We start from the raw sequence: 19834 nt of genomic DNA on the forward strand, positions 1-19834 counted from the left end.
CTTCAATTCTTTCGGAGCCATACGATACGGTGGGATAGATATAGAAATCAATATCACGATCTGGTGGCATGCCTGGAAGGTCAGAAGGAAACACATCGGCGAACTCCCGGACTACTGGCACTGAATCAATCGTCGGAGACTCTGTAGTGGTATCCCGAATATAGGCTAGATAAGCCAAATAACCCTTCTCGACCATATGTCGAGCCTTCATAAAAGAGATAACCCGACTAGATGTACTGGCAGATGAACCCTTCCACTCCAATATAGGAAACTCTGCATTGCTAAGGTAACAGTCTTGGCATGGCAATCAAGGATGGCGTGGTATGAGGATAACCAGTCCATGCCCAGGATGACCTCAAAGTTGGTCATATCAAGTAATAGAAGGTCCGCTCTAGTCTCGTAACCACATAATGTGACTACGCAGGACCGATAGATCCGATCCACAACCACAGAATCGCCCACAGGAGTAGATACATAAATAGAAGTACCCAAGGACTCACGAGGAATATCCAAGAAATGAGCAAACAGAGATGATACATATGAATAGGTAGACCCTGGATCAAATAATACCGAAGCATCCCTACCGCAGATAGAAATAATACTTGTGATCACGACATCTGAGGCCATTGCATCTGGTCTGGCCGGAAAAGCTCAGACTCTAGCTGGAGCCCGGCTGGCCTCCACCTGGATGAACAATAACTGGCTGACCTCCCCCTGCCTGGCCTCCACCTCTAGGATGAACCCTATCCGCCTGTCCCCCCACCTCTGAGTAGTCGGACGACTGGTGCTGCAATCATGGGCTGATGACCCTGTTGTACTGCCTTGCCCCAAAGTCTGGGACAGGCTCTCTTCATGTGACCCGGATCCCCACACTCGTAACAACCTCTTGGTACCATTGACTGCTGCCCCAAAGTCTGACCCTGATGGCCTGAATACCCACTAGAATAACAATGGATGGCTGGTGGGCGGTATGAACTCTCCGGCATGGCACTGAAATAGGCACTAGAAGAACCCTGATGAACTGGTGGGCGATAAGAACTCTCTGGCATAGCACTAAAATAGGGTCGCGCTGGAGCACCAAGAGAAGGTGTTGGTGCTGGATATGTGGGCTTGCTAGGCTGACCTCTCCCAAACTTACCTCTGCCCCTAGCCGGGGCACCTCTAAACTCTCCAAAGAAATGGGTCCTCTTCTCCTGCTGCATCTGCTCTCTACCCCTCTGGTGGTAGCCCTCAATCCTCCGAGAAATCTCCACTACTAGCTTATAATCAGTACCCATCTCAACCTCCCGGGCCATGCTAGCTTGAATACCGGGGTGCAACCCCGCAACAAATCTCCGCACTCTCTCTACGTCGGTAAGAAGTGTTATAAGTGTGTGGCGAGACAACCCAGAGAATCTCGCCTCATAATCGGTCACTGACATCTGACCCTGCTCGAGGTGCTCGAACTGACCTCGCAACTCTTCCCTCTGAGAGGGTGGAATATACCTGTCCAAGAAAAGTTATGTAAACTGGTCCCAAGTCATGGGAGGAGAACCCGCTGGTCTGTTAAGTAGATAAGATTGCCACCATCTACGGGCCTTGCCCTCCAGCTGGAAAGTAGTGAAATCCACCCCATGGGACTCCAATATCCTCATATTGTGCAGTCTATCCCTGCACCGGTCAATGAAGTCCTGGGGATCATCATGCCGCTCACCCCCGAAGATAGGAGGGTGTAGCCTAATCCATCTGTCCAATAGCTTCTGCGGATCGTCGTCCACAGCTGATCTAGGCTCAGGTGCAACCGCTACAACTGGTTGGGCTCCGCCCACGAGAAGTGTACCCGGAGTCTGAAATATTGTAGTTGCATGCCCCGGAGCCTGGGCAGTAGGGGTCTGTGCTCCCCCTCCCACCTGAGATGTGGCTGGGTCTGCTGGAAATAAACCAGCCTGAGTCATAGTGTCCATGAACCGCAGCATACGACTCATAACCTCCTGAAAACCCGGTGCTGACATGAAATCTATCGGGGATGGCTTTGTGGAGGGCACCTCGCCCTGCTCCTCAATGATGGGATCCTCCACTGGATCCACTGGTGGTGCTACCGGGGCAGCTTTGGGATGCCCTCATCTTCTACCTCGGGCCGGTGCCCTCCCCCGGCCTCTACCTCGGCCTCTAGCAACGGGGGGAGCAGCTCCTCTCGGGTCTGGAATGTCCACCGTACGCGTCCTCACCATCTGTGAGAGAATGAGAGAAAGGGTTTTAGTATACCACCAACTGCACGATAGGAGATGAATAAAGAGTAGTTTCCTAACACCCTATAACCTCTCAAAGAAACGTACAGACGTCTCTGCACCGATCCGCAAGACTCTACTAGGTCTTCCCATAACTTGTGAGACCTACGTGAACCAAGTGCTCTGATACCATGTTGTCATGACCCAATTCCATCTTAGGCCATGATGGCGCCCAATACCATTGTTAGGCAAGCCAACACTAATCAAACTAATGGTTTCCCATATAAATAAAATACTAAGTGGATAACATTTCCTCATTTGTTAAAGAGATTTAGAAATTTGCGAAAGTGACATAATTAAATAGAAGCAAATGAGTACAAATCGTAATCATGTAAACAAATCCAAAATCATAAGTCTACTAGTGTGTGTGCCAAGACTTGGTGTCACAAGTATGTGGACAATCTAGTAGAATATACAAAAGGACACTAGCCTACTGTCTGCAATGTAATAGGCAGAAAAACAAATACAGCATAAGGGAGACTCCAGCTGCTGCAGAACAGCTTGGAAGGCAGCTCACTGTGAAATCTCGAGATGGGGATCAAATCTGCGCACCAGACTGGTAACCAGATGCACTTGCCTCAGATCTTGTACAATTAAGTACAGAAGTGTAGCGTGAGTACATAAATAATATGTACCCAGTAAGTATCTAGTCTAACCTCGAAGAAGTAGTGACGAGGGGTCAACTTTGACACTTACTAGGGACAATAACAAGATAATATGAAATTCTAATTAAGCATGATGTACAACAATAAGACTCGGAACAAGAAATAACTAAACAAGTCTTCAGAAATATTTAAGAGCTTGAATCACTCCCTTCCTTTAAAACATATGATCACATAAACAATGAATTTATACCGATTATGAAAGGAACTTCCAGTTCTATTATCATACACGAATACCACCGAGGACGTTCGGCCCGATCCAACATAAATGTAAATTGTGCACTGCCGAGGGTCGAACGACGCGAATCATAGATGCATCTATTACCCCGCTCGCGAATCATACATGCGACGCGGTCAAATATAAATTTATCAATAAATCATAACCCTTCCTTGACTCTTTTCAAAATAAAGACAATTCGACTTGAAGCTTTTAAATCCTTAAAATCCTCAACTCTGTTCCATTTGATACAGTTAACAAATATAATCAAATAACGGTGTCCAGAAGCATGGTGTATACCAAAAACTACCCGGACATAAACATGAATAGTAGCTACGTACGGACTCTCGTCACTTCGTACGTATGTAGCCCCCACAGATAACAACACATATTAATTAAATTCACCTATGGGGTAAGTTCCCTTTTGCAAGGTTAGAAAAGAGACTTACCCCATCTCAAAGCTTACTTCCCAATTCAAGAATGCGCTCAAACCTCCAAATTTGATGCCAAACGACTCGGAACTAGCCAAACATTATGTAAATCGATCAATCTATTGCTTAAAAGTTCATATCTCCACTATTAAAGTGATTACCCAACCAAAATTGCAAGATTCCTAAAATTCACCCTCAGGCCCACACGCCCGGATTCCGAAAATTTTTGAATAAAGTTGTTACCCATAACCTTAGGAACATAATATATGATTTTCACTAAGTTTCATAATTATTTTCATAGTAAAATCTCATTTTTATTAAACCCTAGGTTTTTCATCTCAACCTATGATTTCTACCAATTTTTATGTGAAAATCTACCTATAATATATGTACTAAACTCATATTTAGAAGAAATTACTTACCTCACCAAGCTAGGTCGAAATTCCCTCCTTAGAAGCTCTCAAATCGCCCAAGAGTGGAAGAAAATGTGAAAAAATGGTCCTAACCCATAATAAATGAGGCTCACTGCCTCCAGCAGTTTCCGCACCTGCGGTCATAGGGCCGCACCTGCGCCCTCGCTTCTGCGGAAAAGGGTCCGCTTCTGCAAAATTCACTAGGCCGGCTGGGACCGCTTCTGCGGACGGGTACCCACTTCTGCGGAGGATGGGCCGCATCTGCGAAACCTGGGCTGCCCTCCTTTGGCCTCTTCTGCGAGGCTTGGCCCGCACCTCCGGCTGACCAAGTGCAAGTGCGGTTTTGACAGATCTGGTGCATCAACTGATGTTCCAAATTCTGATCTTGGTCCGAGCCTCGTCCGATTGACACTCGAGGGGCCCCGGGGCCCCGCCCGAACATACCAACAAGTTTGGAATCATAAAACGGACTCGCTCGGACTCTCAGAACGCTCGATACAACAATAAAACTAAGAATCACACCCTAAAACCAATTGAATCAAACTTAAGAACATCAAGTTCTTCAATTTACTTCCAATCCGCCGAAACATACTTAAACTACTCGGAATGACACCAAATTTTACGTGCAAGTCTTAAATGACATTACGGAACTATTCCCGATCTCGTAATTCTGTTTGGACTTCGATATCATCAAAACCCGCTCCAAATCAAATTTAAAGAACTTTTAAAACCTTCAAGAACCAACTTTCACTATTAGGCGCCGAAACGTTCCCTGGTCATCAAAAACCCGATCCATTGGAACCATCAAATCCCGATATCATCATACGAACCTATTGGAACCATCAAATCCCGATTCCGAGGTCGTTTACTCAAAATATTGAGCGAAGTCAAACTTGTCCTTTTAAGCCAACCTTAAGGAACCAAGTGTTCCGATTTCAACCCGAACCCTTCCAAATCCCGAACTAATCATTCCCGCAAGTCATAAAATAGTAAAAGCATGTATGTGAAGTCTTATTTAGGGGAACAGGGTTCTAGAAATCAAAACGACCGGTCGGGTCATTACACTTACTATTTTAAGACTATTAAAATAACCTTTATAGTCATTTCATAAGTTTTATAATTAATTCTTAAAAATTTATTCCTAAATTTTAGTAAATTAGCCTACTATTTCAAAATAATCTGAAATTCGTGTCATAAATTGGAAAATAAGATTTTTAATAATTAATTAATTACACTAATTAGTAATGTATTTGATGATTAAAGTTTCTATTATATTTTATTGAAATTAATTAAGTTTAATGAAATTAATTTTAAAGGGGTTAAAGGATAAATAGCTATAATTGCAATTGCCCAATTAAATATAAAATGTCTCTCTCTTAAAATAAAATTGGCCCAAAACACCAGCCCAATTATCCATCTGACACAGTCCAAACGACCCCTCTATTACACCTTGGCAATCCGCGCCTCCCTCCCTGAACCAATCAAAACTGGTTACATCGCCCGTCTCCACCACTCATACAAGAAGCACACATCCATCTGAGCCGTTAATTCATTTGATCAACGACCCACATTTTATCTCGTTTTACTTTAGTTTTAATCCTGGCCAGGTTTAATCTCTGGTGTTGAATCACGGAGATCCAACGACCCTCATATTTTCTCATTAAAATATTTTAATCCTTGAATTATCAATGCCGTTGATCAAAAGATCCAACATCCCAGATCATTCCCATCCTTCTTAACCCTAGAGACGACCGAACCTAATCCTAAACCCTAAATCATTCTCTCTTTGACTCAGCCACCACCTTCCCCTTCCTCTCCCTTTTCCATCAAAGCCATAAACCCAATCAATCAAAAACCTTGCACAAATTCATGCAAGGTCATAAATCGACCAGGAAATCTTTCTCATTGCTCCCTAAACCCGCGAATCCCGCGGGTTCCTTCCTTATTCCATCACTAAGATTCAAAATCCCCAAATATGAAAACCCTAGCTAGAAGATGAAACATCAAATCGCCTGTACCTCTGTTGTGGTCTTTCAAATCCATGGCATGCATGGCCATTTCTTCAGCATCATCATCATTATTCTTTTTCCAGAGGTCAATCAAAGTGACCTATGGACATTAGGGTTGTATTCGATGGTTCTTGCCTTCAATGATCAACTTCCCCCTCTCAAGTAAAATCCTTACTGCTTTCACCTCTGTTCTTCACTGATTTCACCCATTTTGCTTGCATTATTCGGTCTTCGTCACTCTCCACTATCGTCATTTGAATCTGTTGAAACCCTAAGGCATTGAATGCCACTATGAATAGGTGCTTTAATGCTCTTACCTAATAGAGCTAACACACAAAAAACAACCTAAGATGAAGTACTCAATAGCTTATAGTTTCAATCAAAAAATCTAGGTTTTAACTGATTTCTCATCTCTTCACTTTCCAGTTCTGAGTTCTAGTAATTGTTTTTAGCTTTGGTTCCTAAATGACTAAGTAAAATCCTTGTGTGGTTTGCTTCTCAAAGGAAGGTCAGTGTACTTTGACCCTTTCTCTTTTTCAGTTGTTTAGTTAAAATCATGTCTACTCTGTTATCTTCTGCTAATTAACTCTGCTTATGATATGTTGTCATTAGTTTATTTCTGCTTAATTTATGTTGTTATTAGTTCATAATCGACTACTATACTCTGGGTATTATTTCTTTAATAATCTAAAACTAAACCAATACTAATCAACCACTTTTGTAATCCTGATGAATATGTCTCTGAATTGAATAATCTATGTGTTATTAACAAAGAACCTTAATGATTTTGTACACATGTTTTGACCTTAAACTTCCCTGGTGATTTTGGTACGACTCTCATGTTTACTCTATTGATATTTACCTTAGTACTACTTGTTGACTTGTATCAAGCACTTGAGGTTGTTTATTTGATAAACCAAAACTAAAATAGATATGAACACTTAAAGTTAATTACAAGGTTGTCATTTAGTTGAAGCATATCAGTTGTTTGTGTTGCTTTCTCTCTTCCAATATGCTTCTGTGATTCTACAGCTCTTGAAAGATCATTGTAATAATTCTCTGTTAACCCTCATGGTTGTTGATCATACATGTGAGCTTCCCTGCATAAGTATGTCTATGAGAATAACTAAACTAAGTTCTAATGAATCTCTGCAATTGGTTTTGTATGTGTTCTGTCAACCTAGCATAAATTGTCCTTAAGAGCTTGATAGATTCTATATATGTGCATCCTCTTTTGGTTATACCATTTGAAACTAGAACTTCATAATGTTTTGGACTAATCTATTGAACCTATTTAAGTGGACTCACTACTATCCTGCTACTAAAACTGTGCATACTTAATGTGAAACAATCCATTGTTCTGAACCCATGTAATTAGTCTGTTAATTCGATGTTATGCTCTACTATGTTGTAGTCTGGAACTCTTTATGAATGCCTCATGTGTGTGTCTGTATATCTCCTAAAGGTTCTGAACTTATTCTTGTTTTGAAACAGACCTTTCCTTGCCTTCCATACTTATGTTTGTGCTCTTATGCTGTATAGTTACATAAGGAAAACTGAACTTTGCTAAGCCTTTATAAGTTGATTGTGACTGACTAATATACTTAAGATGAACCTTCTGATGTTATCTGTTATGCCTGAGTATAATAATATGCCTTAATTCTTAACGAACTTAGTGTGAATATGAGATTGGGCACCTTTTTAGGAGAAAGTGATCATCTGTTAAGTTGAGACCAACTTGCTTGTTTAAGTACCCCCTACTAATGCTCTTTAGGGATTCTATATGAAGCTATTAGATCATACATCTAATAGAAGTTAATATTTAGTCTATACATGACCCCCTAATTAATCTGAACATAGTCTGAAAAGTTATTAAGGTATTGTGAGTGAGGATTCTTGTAAACTTGAACTTATCAGCAGGTGAGTGTTTAATCTTGTTCCCTAATCACATGACTTAATACTTGGACTCCTAAAACAGTCTGTTGTGGGATTTTCCTTTGTCTGCACCTGTAATTGTTTCTTTGAGTACTCTTAAGCATGTTAAAAGTGTTTGTCATTGTACTACATACTTGTGTTTGGATTGTGACCTCTAAGGTGTTATTTTCTAGCTCATATTCATAGCAGTTCCCTGTACAGTTTCTGTGAGAAATGTACATGCTTGAACCTTTGTGTTATTGTTATTGTTACATTGAAACTTACAGTGAGTGCCTAATTGGCACTTAAACTTATAGGGATGAGTAAGTGTGAGTGGTTAAAGATATTTAGGAGTAAGATTTAGTTTGTGGTTGAGATACTCTCCCTGACACAAGCACTCCTCGGGATTCCCGAGACCCTTGTGAACTCTAAAGTGCCAGGGATCCAAAGGGTGTCTTGGCCATAAATGGAATTTTACCTTAAGCTCTTAACCATTGATATTTATTAATCTCTTTAGGGTTAGTATTAACTGAAAGAAAGGCTTCACTATAAATTTCTCTTTTTTGACATTACATTAATTCTATTGTATAGTTAATCGCAAGCATTTGTTATAGTTTCATTTGGGCCTTATGTTGATCTTATCTGCATTTAAATATTATATTGGGACTTATTACTAATGTCTGTCTTTATCTTTTGTACTTGTAATTGAATTGGCAATGCTGAGTTCTCAAGTACTCAGGCCCAAGTTCTAGCCCTTGAGTCTGAAGCCATTGAAGTTGTTGCTGTTGTTCGTTGTCTGCCGGGCCTAACTTTCTTCAGGCCCAAACAATGAGTCCAACTTCGTTTCCTTTATCGCTTATATAAATTTGTTGTTGTTTCTATGTGTATACAACACTGATAATATTGAGTGAATGGTTTTTCTCTTTTATCTCTTTGAATTACTTTAGAAACCTAGGCAAGTTAAAAAACCGTAAGTAACTAAAAAAAGAATTACTTTCTCTTATATTAGTTGACTAATTTCAACATGTTTAAATCACTTCTGCTATACAGTTTCACTTTCATACTAACTGCTTGTATGGAATTTTTGAAGTTCAAAATAGATTTGAAAAGTTGACGATCCTCTTTCGTTTTAAAAGCCCAGAATCGAGCAAATAATTTAAAAATCAAGTTTTTCCTACAAACCCAGCGGATGCAGTCGTGATCAAAGAACTTCAAATGATTTTCTTCTAAGCTTTTATACAAGATTTAAATCGTTCCTTAAGGTATATCTAAAGTGTATTTCTCTAATAACCCTTACTTTACTAAGGTTACACAAACAACCATTTTGTTTTAAAAGTAAAGTATATTTAAACCTAACCATACTTACAAAGATTACAAATAAAGCATTATTAGTCTACTTTCAAAATTTCTTTCAATCACACAAATATGATAACTTTTCAAAGCTTTTACAAATAAAACCTGCATTTTCTTTTCAAAATACATATACTATCTTCCTTTCAAAATTACAAGTTTTAGAAATGACATAGGGTAATCTATACACTCTTAAGCACTAACCAAGTAGAATATAGACATTTAATTCCCTAAATTTAGTCTAATTCCTTTGGATCTACCTTAGGTAGATTTTAGGGGGTGCCTAACACCTTCCCCTTAGAAGAATAAGAACCCTTACCCAAATCTCACTGGTTAGCATATCAATGGGACAATGATTTAAAATTTAATAGGCACCCTAGTATACCTTAAAATATTAGGTGGCGACTCTATTTCAACATCAATAGGGAAACCACTATTTGAAACTTGTTTTGACTCTTGCAAAATAGGGTTCAACAACATGGCGACTCTGCTGGGTATTACACATAGGTTCTAACCTTAGCAGACTTAAACTAGATTTGAAATTTAGGAATATTTGTTTATATGCTACTTTAAGTGTTCTTGATTTTTTGCAAATATGTGCTTACTTGTTCAGCATGTATTTATCTGCCTGCTTTAATGTTAACACTGTTATCCCATTATTTGCTACCGCTTTATATACAATGTCATCACACTCTTTCCTATCGAGTCTTGGTCGTACACTATCACACAGAATGGCACACGAGGATTGTCTTTTACACCCTTCTGAACCTTCTTTCAAAATTCTTTTTGTCTCAGAGAATGGCTTTGCCTGGTCAATTGACATAACGTCTCACAGTATTCAGTCCAACTCCAAAAATTATGAAAACACTCTACTCTAGCATACATAGGTCATACTACATAAACCTTAGGTGAGTCAGTCTTTGGCATTGACACACAATTACGAAAGCCACCCTAATGTCAACGGGTCATGCACCCAAAGACATGACTTTTGTGGAACGACAAACCAATCCCGATGAGACACTAAAGATCTAGAATAAACACTTATCAAACCTCTTTCTTTACCTCTTGAGAATGGAAATCAACTAGAACATCCCCAAAATTAATATGGTCATGGGAGCGTCGCATAAGCTGAAACAATAGTGGAAGAACATCCGCCGAGACCATAGATGTGAGATCAGGACGCACTTAGGAGCATTGACTACTTTACTAAACATCCGGGCTGATAAGGTTCTTACCAGGTTGCTGATAGAATTCTGGGATCCAGCCAAAGTGGTTTTCAAGTTCGTTGACTGTGAATTGGTGCCAATGCTAGAAGAAGTCACTAGCTTCACAGAGCTGCCATTTGCTGGAAGGAAGCCGATACTGCCAGCTACCATGCTTGGCTACAGGTTTCTCGATGCTTTGGGTTTGGCAGGTAGCCGGAGTCTGAGGAACATTGAAGATGGATGGGTGAGCTTAGATCAATTGTTTGACAAGTTTGGACAATGAGAGAGATACGAGTGATACCTGGGGGAGTTCCAATGTGATCAGGTGACCTGGGAAAGTCTCCGTCCTTTGACATTCTCTTTGGCATTGCTAGGGTTACATGTTTTCCCATAGAGAAGAGGGTGGATCAACATCAACTTACTGGCCGTAGTCTTGGAAACATTTCGGGGCAATCTCCAAATCACCTTGGTGCCTATGATATTGGAAAAAAATCTCAAAGCATTGTCTGTATGTTCTCGAAGGTACAATTTCTTCAAAGGCTATAACATGTTACTCCAAATATGGGCCATGGAACACTTCTTTCAAAGAGAGGCCACTGTTGACTATTTTGTGGGCGTCAGCCTCCAACTAAAAGGACTAACACCGGCAACTTCGGGAAGAAGGCTCTTGTGCTAGAGCATATTTCGGGTCTGTATCAGAGCTAGCACCAGAGGACGACATCATAGATGGAATGGAGAGATTGTTCGTAGCCATGATCAAGGAATGCCACAACAAAGCTGATATCAAGACACTGATCATTCAAGATGTCAAACTATGAGAGGCCTTGCAGACTTGGACCGCCAGTTGATCTCTGGTTCGTCAGGAGTCTTGGTAATGTGGAATTGTAAAACTTTTGAAAAAATGCACGGTCAATTGAGGCTTGAACCGTGCATGTACTTTTTTTGTCAATTGCCTCCTTAAATGCTTAGATGTTCCCTTTTGATGAAATAAAAAAGAATTGCTTTCTTAAAATCATTGCAAGTTTATTTATTGCTTCATTTATGCTTAGTTTTTCTTTTCAGTAATCAAACTGATAAAAACCCGTATTCCGCGATTATGACATGTAATGAAACCTTAGAGCAAAATGATCCCGATTATGAGGAGTACGATGAGAGCATGATGCCTGATAATCTCCTGCAAGAGATCAAGCAGTTAGAGAGCCAGAAAAAGTCTAACCTTGAAGAAACGGAAGTAATCAACTTGGGAAGCAAAGAAGACGTGAAAGAAATTCGAATCAACATCCATTTAGAAGCAGAACAGAAAGAAGAACGGGTCGAGATCCTCTGACAATACATCGATGTGTTCGCATGGTCATATGACGACATGCCCGAATTGAGTATCAACATTGTCTCGCATCAATTACCCACCGATCCTGCCAGACAGCCAGTTAAACAAAAACCCAGAAAATTCAAGCCAAATTTGAGTTTAAGGATAAAAGAAGTGGTCACCAAGCATATAGAGGCAAATGTGATAAGAGTCACTAATTATCCCACATGGTTGGCAAACATTGTACCGGTGCCAAAGAAGGATGGGAAGATCATGATATGTATGGACGATCGAGATCTCAACAAAGCTAGTCTGAAGGATGATTTCTCTTTACCAAATATTCACATTCTTATCGACAATTACGCAAAGCATGAGCTACAGTCATTCGTAGATTTTTCGCCGGGTACCACCAGATCCTGATGCATTAGAAAGATGCGGAGTAGACAACCTTCACTACGCCATGGGGATCCTTCAAAGATCAAAGTCATTCAAGACCTACCGCCGCCTAAAAGCAAGAAGGACATGATGAGTTTCCTTGGCAGATTAAACTATATCACCAGATTTATAGCCCAGTCTACGATGATCTGCGAACCCATTTTAAAGTTGTTAAAAAAGGACGCTGCTACAAAATGGACAGAATAGTTTCAGAAAGCTTTCAAAAAGATCAATGAGCAGTTGTCAAACCCACCAGTGTTGGTTCCCCCCGAACCTAGGAAGCGGCTGTTACTTTACCTGTCTGTTCTAGACAATGTATTTGGATGCATGTTGGGACAACACGATAAGACCAGGAGGTAGGAGAAGGGTATCTACTACCTGAGCAAGAAGTTTACACCACGTGAAGCCAAATGTACTTTGATAGAGCGGACCTGTTGTGCTTTCACTTGGATTGCCCAAATATTGAGGCACTATATGTCGGCATACACCAGACATCTGATATCTCGGCTCGATCTGCTCAAGTACATCTTCCAAAAGCCAATGCCCACTGGAAAGTTGGCAAAATGGCAGATTCTTCTCAGCGAGTTCAATATTGTGTACGTGATGCAGAAGGCTATCAAGGGACAAGCATTAGCTGACCATCTTGCAGAGAACCCAGTGGACATGTACTAAGAGTTATTCACTACATACTTTCCGGATGAAGAAGTTTTGTTTGTCGGGGAAGACATCGCAGAGTCATACCCGAGATGGAGAATATTTTTTGATAGAGTAGAAGACTTCTAAGGAGTAGGGATTGGGGCAATCCTGATCTCTGAGTCAGGACAACATTACTCGGTGTCAGCAAAGATAAGGTTCCCTTGCACCAATAATATGGCTGAATATGAAGCATGCATCCTCGGGATTAGGATGGCAGTTGACATGAACATCAAGGAGCTTTTGGTCATAGGAGATTTGGATCTGCTAATACATCAAGTCCAAGGTGAATGGACTACCCAGAATGTCAAGATCCTTCTATACCTGCATTGCGTGAAAGCGCTATGCAAGAAATTCACCAAGATTGAGTTCAAACACATTCCCAGAATCCAGAACGAGTTTGTCGACACTCTCACAACCTTGTCATCCATGATCGAGCATCCAGATAAGAATTACATCGACCCCATTGAGATAGAGGTTCGGGATCAGCATGCATATTGTTTCCATGTAGACGAGGAGCCAGATGGTAAGCCATGGTACTACGACATCAAAAGGTTCCTTGAAGCAAGAGAATACCCAGAGAATGCCACCACTGATCAGAAGCAAGCACTCAGAAGGCTAGAAAATAACTTTTTCCTCAACGGGGAAGTCCTGTACAGGAGGACCAAATATTTGGGTTTGTTGAGGTGTGTAGATGCCGCCGAAGCAACTAGATTACTAAAAGAAATACATGCATGAACAAGCAGACCTTACATGAATGGTTTCTCTTTGGCCAAGAAGATTTTGAGAGCCGGATACTTTTGGATGACCATAGAAAGCGATAGTATCCGTTACATGCAAAAAGTGTCACCAGTGCCAGATCCACGGGGATTTCATTTGGTTTCCACCTAATGAGCTTAATGTAATGGGTTCTCCTTGGTCATTTGCCGCTTGGGTCATGGACGTGATTGGACCCATAGAGCCCATTGCATCAAATGGACACCATTTCATCCTGGTAGCCATTAACTACTTCACCAAATGGGTCGAAGCCTCTACATACAAGCCCGTCACTAGAAGGTGGTAGCAAATTTCATCCGTAACAACATAGTCTACCAATTCAGGATATCGGAGTGGATCATCACTAACAATGCAGCCAATCTCAATAGCGATCTTATGAGAGAAATTTGCGAGAAGTTCAAAATTGTCCATCGTAATTCCATAGCCTACATGCCGCAAATGAATGGAGCAGTTGAAGCAGCCAATAAAAACATCAAAAGGATCTTGCAAAAGATAGTGAACAATCACAGGCAATGGCATGGGAAATTATCCTTCACCTTGTTGGGTTATCGGACCACTATGAGAACATCCATTAGGGCAACACCATACATGTTGGTATATGGCACTGAAGTTGTGATACCCGCAGAGGTCAAGAAACCATCCTTGAGGGTCATTCAAGAAGCCAAGTTAGACAACACAGGATGGATACGAGTCAGGAAGGATCAACTCATGCTCATTGATGAAAAGAGAATGGACACAGTATGCCACGATCGGCTGTATCAAAATAGAATGGCTAGTGCATTCAACAAAAAGGTGAAACTTTGGTAATTTATACCGGGGCAGTTGGTCTTGAAGAAAATATTCCCTTATCAGGAAGAAGCCGAGGGAAAGTTCGCACCGAATTGGCAAGGTCCTTATGTGGTCCATCGGGTATTGTCGGGAGGAGCATTAATCTTAGCAGAAATGGACGGAAGCATTAGCACGAAGCCCATCAACTCAGATGCAATCAAGAGATACAACATTTGAAGATTATAGAATTAGGGTTTGGTTGTAACAGAACTATGCCCTACCTAACTTCCTACGGTAGGATACGTAGGAAACCAACGTAGGGTCTAGTCTTTCCTCCCCTTTTATAATAGAAAATCCAAATATCATTTTTTATGTATTCGGAACTACGCCACGACTTGATTTCCTTCGACAGGAATACGTAAGCAATCCTCATCAGATTTAGTCATCTATTGTAATTGAACTATGTTCTGGCCTGATTCCATTTGGATATGTAAGCAGTCTGAGTCAGACTTGGCCATTTCATTTTCTAATTCTTATCACTTTGCATATATTATAATCGAACTATGTCTTGACCTAATTCCATTTGGATACATAGGCTGCCTGAGTCAGGCTCGATCATTATCATAATTTCTTTATCATTACCCTCGAACTACATTCAGACCTGATGCCGTTCGGATACGTAGGCAACTGGAAAGGGTTCGGTCATAACCCTAGGAAGACCTTTGTAATGCATTCATTTAGATTAGGACATAATCGCAGCAACAAGAAGCTACGTCACCAGAGGCATCTCCAGGAATCGACATTAACGGGACGAAGTCATCCAAAAACAACGTTCACGGCAGAAGGAACTTTCGAACATGTCATAATCCAGAATGACGGCATTTTCCATAAAAATAAACAATTTTGAAAAAATAATCATTCCACCTATTGAACTTCATGAGACTCAAGACAGGGCCAGGACCATGATTAACACAAACCAAAACCCCCTGCTAAGAATATTTCTTTGAACGCAGGACCAACAGGAGACGAAGAATGTTGGGGCACACTCAGAGCAATGACGGGCCCGTTATTCTCTCATGAACCCTTATCTCATTTTCATTATTTAGTTTGTTTCCTCATTTGGATAGGGACTAAGTCCAAATTCTTTGCAGGTATTCTGGAGCCAAGCCTTCAACATGATCAGGAGCGTATTGTAAATAGCTAACCGTCTGCTCTACCAAGCGAAGTGCCTTCTATATAGTGATTCGTTGGCATTGCCAATCGAAGTCGTGTATATAGCAAACTTTCTGCTCAACCAGTCGGAGCACCCTGTACAATCAAGCTGTTGGCTTTACCAATCAAAGCCTTGTATATAGCAAACTGTTCGCTCTTCCAACTAGAGCACTTCGCACAGATCATACCACCACTTCACCATATTGGAGGTTACGAGTAGTTAGTTGCAAACTTCATCACCAGCTTGGCTAATCGAAAGACAGACAGTCCAATCTCGCCATACGTTTTTTTCCAATTGATGGCCGTAATTTAGTTTTGCAGTCAAGAGTATCTCTTGGGAATGCTCCTTATATCTTTGTTTTATTTTGAATGTTTTGAAATTTTTTTCATGCAGCTTACTGATACTTTACATTTCAAATCAACTCTCATCGTTCGGAGATACACTTAACATTTCAAGTCAACTACTCCCATCGTGTGGAGATACACTACAAGTTAGCTACTCCCATCGTGCGGAGATACATTTTACATTTAAAGTAAACTACTCCCATCATGTGGAGGTAATCCCATCATGAGGAGACTTAATGCTCTGATAGATGCAGAACGGTACACAACCTGGCTAACAATCGAGTCAAATTCAAGTATCCCGTCACCCCGACCCCAAGTAATGGCTAGCCGGCAGCCAGGCATCATCATTCATGTATCATTTATATTGCATCTTAACATATATGCATTATGATACATGGGTATGTATGTATTTTGTTTTTTCAAGATCAAACATCACGACGTGGAACTTCTTCTAAGCAACAAACTAAGCTATAACACTATTATAATGACATGATTGGTCATTTTATGAAACTGCACCCTGTTACCCCTTTTACTGCTTCACACTTGTGTTTTTATATCTTTATGACTTGTGGGGTTGATTAGTTTCATTCCGGGAAGATTTTGAGTTATTTTGGACCCTTGATTCTAGACTTAGAAGCTTCAATTTGAAAATATTGACCAAACTTTGACTTTTGTGAAAACGGCCTCGGAATGGTGTTTTTATGAATCTGATAGATTCGTATCATGATTTCGGACTTGGGCATATGCCTGAAACTGATTTTGGAAGTCCGTAGGTTGATTTGTGTTGATTCGTCAAAATTTGGTAATTTTAAATTAAAAGGTTTGACTGTAGGTTGACTTTTAGCTACTGAGCTCGAAATTTGATTTTTGGACTTGGAATAGGTCCGTTATGGCATTTAGAACTTGTCTGCAAAATTTGGCGTTGTTCAGAGGTTATTTGATAGGATTCGAACACTTAGTTGAAATTTTAGAAGTTCTTGAAAATCTCTTTGAAAATCATGCGTTTTTGAGTAAAATTCATAGTTTTAGATGTTATTTTTGTGTTTTAATCATGCGTGCGAGTTTGTATGATATTTTTAGACTTGTGTGAATGTTTGGTTTGGAGCCCCGAGGGCTCGGGTGATTTTTGGATGCTTAGCATAGTGGTGTTGGAATTTAAGGTTGCTGGTTTTTTACACAGGCCTCAGATCTCGCATTTGCGAGGTCTGAGTTCGCATTTGTGAAGGTAGGCCAAGTTTTATGGTTCGCATTTGCGAACCCAATGTTTGCAATTGCGAAGGTTCTTGTGATGGGCTTGGTTCGCAATTGCGATGATTTTGTCGCAATTGCGAGGGCAACAATGGTCGCAAATGCGATCCAATCATCGCATTTGCTAAGAGTTTCCCCAAGCTTCAATGCCGCAATTGTGAGTCTTTGTTCTCAATTACGAACCCATATCAAAAATGCGACATCTACAACTGATCAAATAGTTGAGGGACGGGATTTTTGAGTTCATTCTCTCATTTTTGAACTCTAGACTCGGTAGGAGGCGATTTGGAGAGGGGAGTTTCACCAACAAACCTTGGATTTGAGCCGTGTGGATGCGGATTTTAAGGGAAAAGCTATTTCCGAGTGTTGAATTGGCCTAATTGATATCCAGGTACATTTGCTCGTGCCGATCGATAGAGATTTCCTGCTAACTATATTTACCGAAGACTTCAAGGTATGTCTGCTCGGCATCCACATGCCTCAGAGTTCCCTTCCCTTATTCTCAGTTACTATTGTATTTTCTTGCAAACAATGATGTATCAGATATTTTATCTATTCCATAGTGCTTATGACTCTGTTCCACAGTTCTTGGGAATTTGTATGGTTGAGAGTTTGCCTTTTAGTAGTTATACGAGTTTATCAAACTGGGTTGATTATTTTTTTAATTACATTTGTTTAATTGTTGTCAAATATTAGGCTTACCTATTTGTAGAGACTAGGTGCCATCATGATTTCATACGAAGGGAAAATGGGGTCGTGACAAGTTGGTATCAGTGCTCTAGGTTCATACGTGTTACGTGTCATAAGCATATTTAGTAAAGTCTTGCGGATCGGTACGGAGACGTCTGTACTTATCTTCGAGAGGCTACAGTACTGTTAGGAAAACTTCACTTCTTTGATTACTTATTGTGCGAAGTGGTTGATTTCGAAAACTAAATCTTTGACTTTCTATTCTCTCACAAATGGTGAGGACACGCACCTTAGTATCCGATGATCAGACACATGCGCTCACTGCTAGAGGCGCGACTGGGGTAGAGGCCAAGGACTGGCACATGGTGCAGCCAGAGCACCTGCCCGAGCTGTGACAGAGGGACCACCAGTAGCTCCAGTCGGGGTTCAGACACCCGAGGCGCCTACTGCCACCCCAGCACTTCAGGAGACCCTTGCACAGTTCCTGAGCATGTTCAGTACCTTAGCTTATTAGGGGTTGATCCCACTTGCACCAGCCACATCTCAGGCTGGGGGAGGGGGACAGACTCCTGCGGCCCGTACCCCAGAGCAGCGAGTTCGGGTTGATCAGGTCCCATAGGTTATACCGTTACATCCTGTAGCTCTAGTTCAGCCCGTGGTTAGGGCGGCAACATCTGAGGAGGAGCAGCTCAGGCTCGAGAGATTCAAGAAGAACCACCCTCCTACTTTCAGTGGTTTGGCTTCAGAGGATGCACATGGTTTTCTGAGGAGTGTCACTATATTCTCCGCACTATGGGCATTGTGGAGACGAGTGGGTTGCCTTTACTACGTTCCAGCTGAAGGGAGCGGCATATCAGTGGTGGTGGGTATACGAGGCGGCTTCACTTACATGGTATCGGTTTACAGAGTATTTCTTGAGAGAGTTTGTTCCTCAGACCCTTCGGGATGCTTGGAGGGCGGTGTTTGAGCAGTTGCGCCAGGGTACTATGTCAGTGTCAGAGTATGGTGTTCGATTCAGTGATTTGTCTAGGCATGTACTAGCCTTGGTTGCTACGGTCAGAGAGCAAGTCTGTCGATTCATCGAGGGGCTCAACCAGAGTATTAGATTCAGCATGACTAGGGAGTTAGAGTTAGACACTCCGTATCATCACGTAGTTGAGATTGCACGGAGGTTGGAGGGTATGCGAGATCGTGATAGAGAGGATAGGGAGGCCAAGAGGCCTCATGGAAGAGGTGGATTTAGTAGTGGTCATGCTGCAGCTTCAGCCCATCATGGTAGGGGCTATGTGAGCCGCCTAGTTCATTCAGCACTTCCATCTTCTAGTGGTGCTCCGGTTGTATCGAGGTCCCAGGTTGCACACTTTGCTCAGCCACTTTCTAATGTACCTCCTGCACGGGGTGCCTTCAACGGTCAGTCCAACCGACCAGGCCTGAGCCATTCCTATCCACCACACCCACCGAGAGATTGTTTTAAGTGTGGTGATACCCATCACATGGTCAGAGATTGCCCCAGACTCAGTAGGGGTGCACCTTCCCAGACTACTCAGGCTTTGCGGATTCAGTCAGGTCCACAGGCTTCTTAGGCCATAATTGTTACCCCAGTTGCCGCTCCACCTGCTCAGCCAGCTAGGGGTGGGGGACAGGCGGGTAGAGGTCGCCTTAGAGGGGGAGGCCAGGCCAGATTCTATGCTCTTCCGAGTAGGACAAAGGCAGTTACTTCAGACTCAGTCTTTACAAGTATGGTTCTGATTTTCCATATAGATGCATCAGTCTTATTTGATCCGCGATCCACTTATTCATATATGTCATCTTACTTTATGTCACGACCCCAAGATTCAACTAGACGTGATGGCACCTAACCCAACCCGCTAGGTAAGCCAATTAGCAACAAT

The 19834-nt window shown here is 41.5% G+C and overlaps 3 protein-coding genes across 3 annotated transcripts; 2 read left to right on the forward strand and 1 right to left on the reverse strand.

The window, feature by feature from the left end:
• Nucleotides 1-743: 743 nt before the first annotated feature.
• On the reverse strand, nucleotides 744-10639 carry LOC138894171 (uncharacterized). The gene is made up of 3 exons (XM_070178853.1): nucleotides 10499-10639; nucleotides 9869-10071; nucleotides 744-1485 (listed from the first exon to the last, which is right to left on the reverse strand). Exons 1-3 carry the CDS (start codon nucleotides 10637-10639, stop codon nucleotides 744-746), a joined length of 1086 nt encoding a protein of 361 aa, XP_070034954.1.
• A 2440-nt stretch (nucleotides 10640-13079) lies between these two features.
• Nucleotides 13080-13640, forward strand: LOC104100365 (uncharacterized). Its single transcript, XM_009607581.2, has one exon. The coding sequence runs from the start codon at nucleotides 13080-13082 to the stop codon at nucleotides 13638-13640; it is 561 nt and encodes a 186-aa protein (XP_009605876.2).
• A 5288-nt stretch (nucleotides 13641-18928) lies between these two features.
• Nucleotides 18929-19525, forward strand: LOC138894172 (uncharacterized). Its single transcript, XM_070178854.1, has one exon. It carries the CDS (start codon nucleotides 18929-18931, stop codon nucleotides 19523-19525), a length of 597 nt encoding a protein of 198 aa, XP_070034955.1.
• Nucleotides 19526-19834: the final 309 nt, after the last annotated feature.

Source organism: Nicotiana tomentosiformis, chromosome 6, assembly GCF_000390325.3.
Source record: "Nicotiana tomentosiformis chromosome 6, ASM39032v3, whole genome shotgun sequence".
Classification (NCBI taxonomy): domain Eukaryota; kingdom Viridiplantae; phylum Streptophyta; class Magnoliopsida; order Solanales; family Solanaceae; genus Nicotiana; species Nicotiana tomentosiformis.

Coding starts and splice junctions, on each gene's coding strand:
- LOC138894171 (XM_070178853.1), bottom strand. CDS start 10,639: ATGGTAGCTGGCAGTATCGGCTTCCTTCCAGCAAATGGCAGCTCTGTG. Junction 10,072..10,498: donor AGAATTCTATCAGCAACCTG/GTAAGAACCTTA, acceptor TCAATTGACCAG/GCAAAGCCATTCTCTGAGAC. Junction 1,486..9,868: donor GATAAATACATGCTGAACAA/GTAAGCACATAT, acceptor TTTCTTGGACAG/GTATATTCCACCCTCTCAGA.
- LOC104100365 (XM_009607581.2), top strand. CDS start 13,080: ATGGCTGAATATGAAGCATGCATCCTCGGGATTAGGATGGCAGTTGAC.
- LOC138894172 (XM_070178854.1), top strand. CDS start 18,929: ATGTCAGTGTCAGAGTATGGTGTTCGATTCAGTGATTTGTCTAGGCAT.